This window comes from Galeopterus variegatus, unplaced genomic scaffold (genome assembly GCF_000696425.1).
Source record: "Galeopterus variegatus unplaced genomic scaffold, G_variegatus-3.0.2 Scaffold3698, whole genome shotgun sequence".
NCBI lineage: Eukaryota > Metazoa > Chordata > Mammalia > Dermoptera > Cynocephalidae > Galeopterus > Galeopterus variegatus.
The window spans coordinates 199,157-201,907 of record NW_007729809.1 but is presented as its reverse complement, the minus strand read 5'-3'; the positions used below and the strand labels follow the sequence as shown (position 1 = coordinate 201,907).

General features: G+C 51.8%; 1 protein-coding gene across 1 annotated transcript in view; it reads right to left on the bottom strand.

The window, feature by feature from the left end:
- The window catches only part of LPIN1 (lipin 1), a gene marked incomplete at its 3' end in the record, with an annotated part of 37,392 nt that overhangs the window by 18,292 nt on the left and 16,349 nt on the right, over positions 1–2,751 (bottom strand). Inside the window, exons 7-9 of the mRNA XM_008585754.1 lie at positions 2,392–2,698; positions 1,112–1,205; positions 330–520 (exon numbers count right to left, since the gene is read on the bottom strand). Coding sequence (XP_008583976.1) covers positions 330–520; positions 1,112–1,205; positions 2,392–2,698 — 592 coding nt within the window. The remainder of the gene's footprint in view (positions 1–329; positions 521–1,111; positions 1,206–2,391; positions 2,699–2,751) is intronic.

Here is a 2,751-nt window from a genome sequence, read left to right as displayed (position 1 = left end):
TCCCTCCTCCAAGACCCAGAGCACTTCTCACACCCTGCCAACACACTCTATTTTGATAACAGTGACATTCCCACCGGACTGCAGGCTCCTGGAGGACACCTCTGCAGCCCTGGCCGGCGCACGGAATGGCCCGACGGCCTTGTTGTTGCCCAACAGAACTCTGAGGTCCGCTAACTGCAGGCCAGAGACACCTGTGCTCGAGCAACCTTGAGTCACCTGTTCTACCATTCACCGGGCCCCAGGGACAAGCTGCTTCTAAGGAGCAGCACCGAGCTCGGCGCCTTCTGACCGGCGGCCACACGAGGGCGCTGTCGGCGCGCGCCGCGTACCTCGCGTTATCTCCCTGTTGTCCCCAAGGCCCCCGCACAGGGAGATACCAATGGACGGCAGGTCTCTCAAGCCGTCCGAGGTGCTCTCCACGCCACTGTCAACGCCCGAACTGCCCATGGACTGCGGGGACTGGTTGGCTGACCGGGCTCCGCTGTCGCTGGCGTGTTTGGCGAGCCCCAAAGGGTCTCCGCTGCAAGGAGGAAAAGCGAAAGATGCTCTGAGCATGTCCCTTCTCTCGACACCAAGTGACTGTGGCAGGCTGCTGCCCTCACAGCAGCAAACGACACAGAGTTCTCATTAAAGCGCCACAACAAAGCAGAGAAGCTGAGTGATTCCTCAGGAGAGAGAACAAATGTCCCCAGCCCACCGCGTGTCCCCACGTGGAATACACCCATGCGAAAGCTGCTATCCTGAGAGGCCACTGTGTCTGCTATGATCCTCCCCAGTCACAGGGGCAAGAGGACAGTACCCAGGGGCCACGGGGGACTATCCGCTGGGAAGGAATGGGCCATGCAGCTGCCAACTTATTTGGGCTGTGGGCCACCGTGACATCCTGTCAGCTTCGTCACCAGCCGGCTGCGTGCCCGCGCACACAGAGAGACACACGGTCACGTCCACCAGGACAGCCGACGGCCTTTACTGCTGGCTTTTCACAGTAAAATGTGAGCCTCCCACTGCCTCTTCTCACCCACTTTCTAATCTAACGTAAGGGAAAACTGGAGGCATGCAGACCGACGTTCAGATTACAGAAAACAATGTGAGGAACAGGAAGAAATTTTACTTTTTGGGAAAATACAGGGCGGCCACCTCAGGATCCATATCTGTGAGGTCATCCAAGTACACGCCATCAGCACCAAGATGTCGACTTCTTTTATCTAAAAGAGTAAATGGATCACGTCAGAAAACTACTCTTCCAGAAACCACCTCAGACTTGGAGCTCCAGGAACAGCACTGAAGCAGGTGCAGATTCACTCCAAGTGCCCCAACGGGCCCGAGAACCGCAGCAGCTGGCAGGGGCCGTGCAGCACTGGAGAGCCAGACAGCCCAGGTCTGCACACTGGCCCGTCACTCTCCCTGTGTGGCCCTGACCAAGTTACGTCACTGCAGAGCCTTGCTTCCCCATCTGCAAAGTGCCTGAAGTATACTCAGCACTCGACAGGCTGAAGCTATTCCTTTAGCATTATTATAGTCATTACTGGGAAATGATAAATTGCACATTGTCAGTCACTGCACACTTGTTCTCAGACTTCCTCTTTACTTCTGGCAGAGAATTATGTGATTGGTTCATACAAATCTAGAAAAGTGCACAAAGGTGCCTGGCTAACAAAGATTAGGCTTGACATCATCACTACTGACATGCAGCCAGGTGTGCATTAAACTAACATTCACGGAGCACCTACTATGTGCCAACCACTAGGTAATCACCGAGGATAAAAAGGGAAACCAGAGAGGAAAGATTCTTGGTCTCATAAAGCATAATCGGGCAAAGCAAATAAACAAACTAGTGATAATTTGAAATAGTGATAAATGGTATGCAGAAATTAAGCCAGGGCAATGGGTTAGAGAGCATCTCAGGGCGAGGGAAGAGGCAGCCAAGATTAGCTTAATAATCAACTATCTAAAAGCCCCGTTTACGGGGCTGGCCAGATAGCTCAGTGGGTTGGGGCAGGCACAGTGCTGATAACACCAAGGTCAAGGGTTCGGATCTCTCTACCGGCCAGCTGCCAAAAACAAAAACCAAACAAAATAATAAAAAATAAAAGTCCCATTTATGGAGTCCCACGAGGGTGCTTACGAAGACAGAACTCCCCCCACTCGCAGCATCCCCAATCTGTAAAATGAGGAGGTTCATTACACGACCTCCAAGGCCTCCTTATGTCTGATTTTCTATGACTAAATTCTGATCATTTACTCAGCCAAAGGACACAGATGGAACATGACGGATGTCGTTGATCAGTTTCTACCTTGATTTGTTTTGAACTTTGGAAAGAAGAAACTGCAGTCCGTATGGTGACTGCCAAGTGTGCACAGAGAGAGCCGGGAGGCACAGCCTTCACACACCTTTTCTCCTGGAAGGAGAATCCGTCTTGTTCGCCGTCTGCATGACACCGGCAGAGGGGGCTTTGAGCTCTTCAATCATAGGTAAAGGCGGGGCTGTCGCTCCCAAGGCCTCCATGTCCTCTTCACTCACAAACTGCATTTCCATCTGAGACTTGTTCTGGTCTAAAAGTGGCCCCCCAGCCAATGTTGGTGACTGGTCACTGCAGGTATCTGAAGACTCACTGTGAATGGCCTGAAAGTGAATTTTCTCACACGTATTTCTACTGTTCAACGGGCTGGAATCTTTCATCTTGTGTGGAGAAGTCGACTAGATCAACAAGAAAAGAGAAAGATGGTCAGAGCACAGGCAAACAAAAAAAA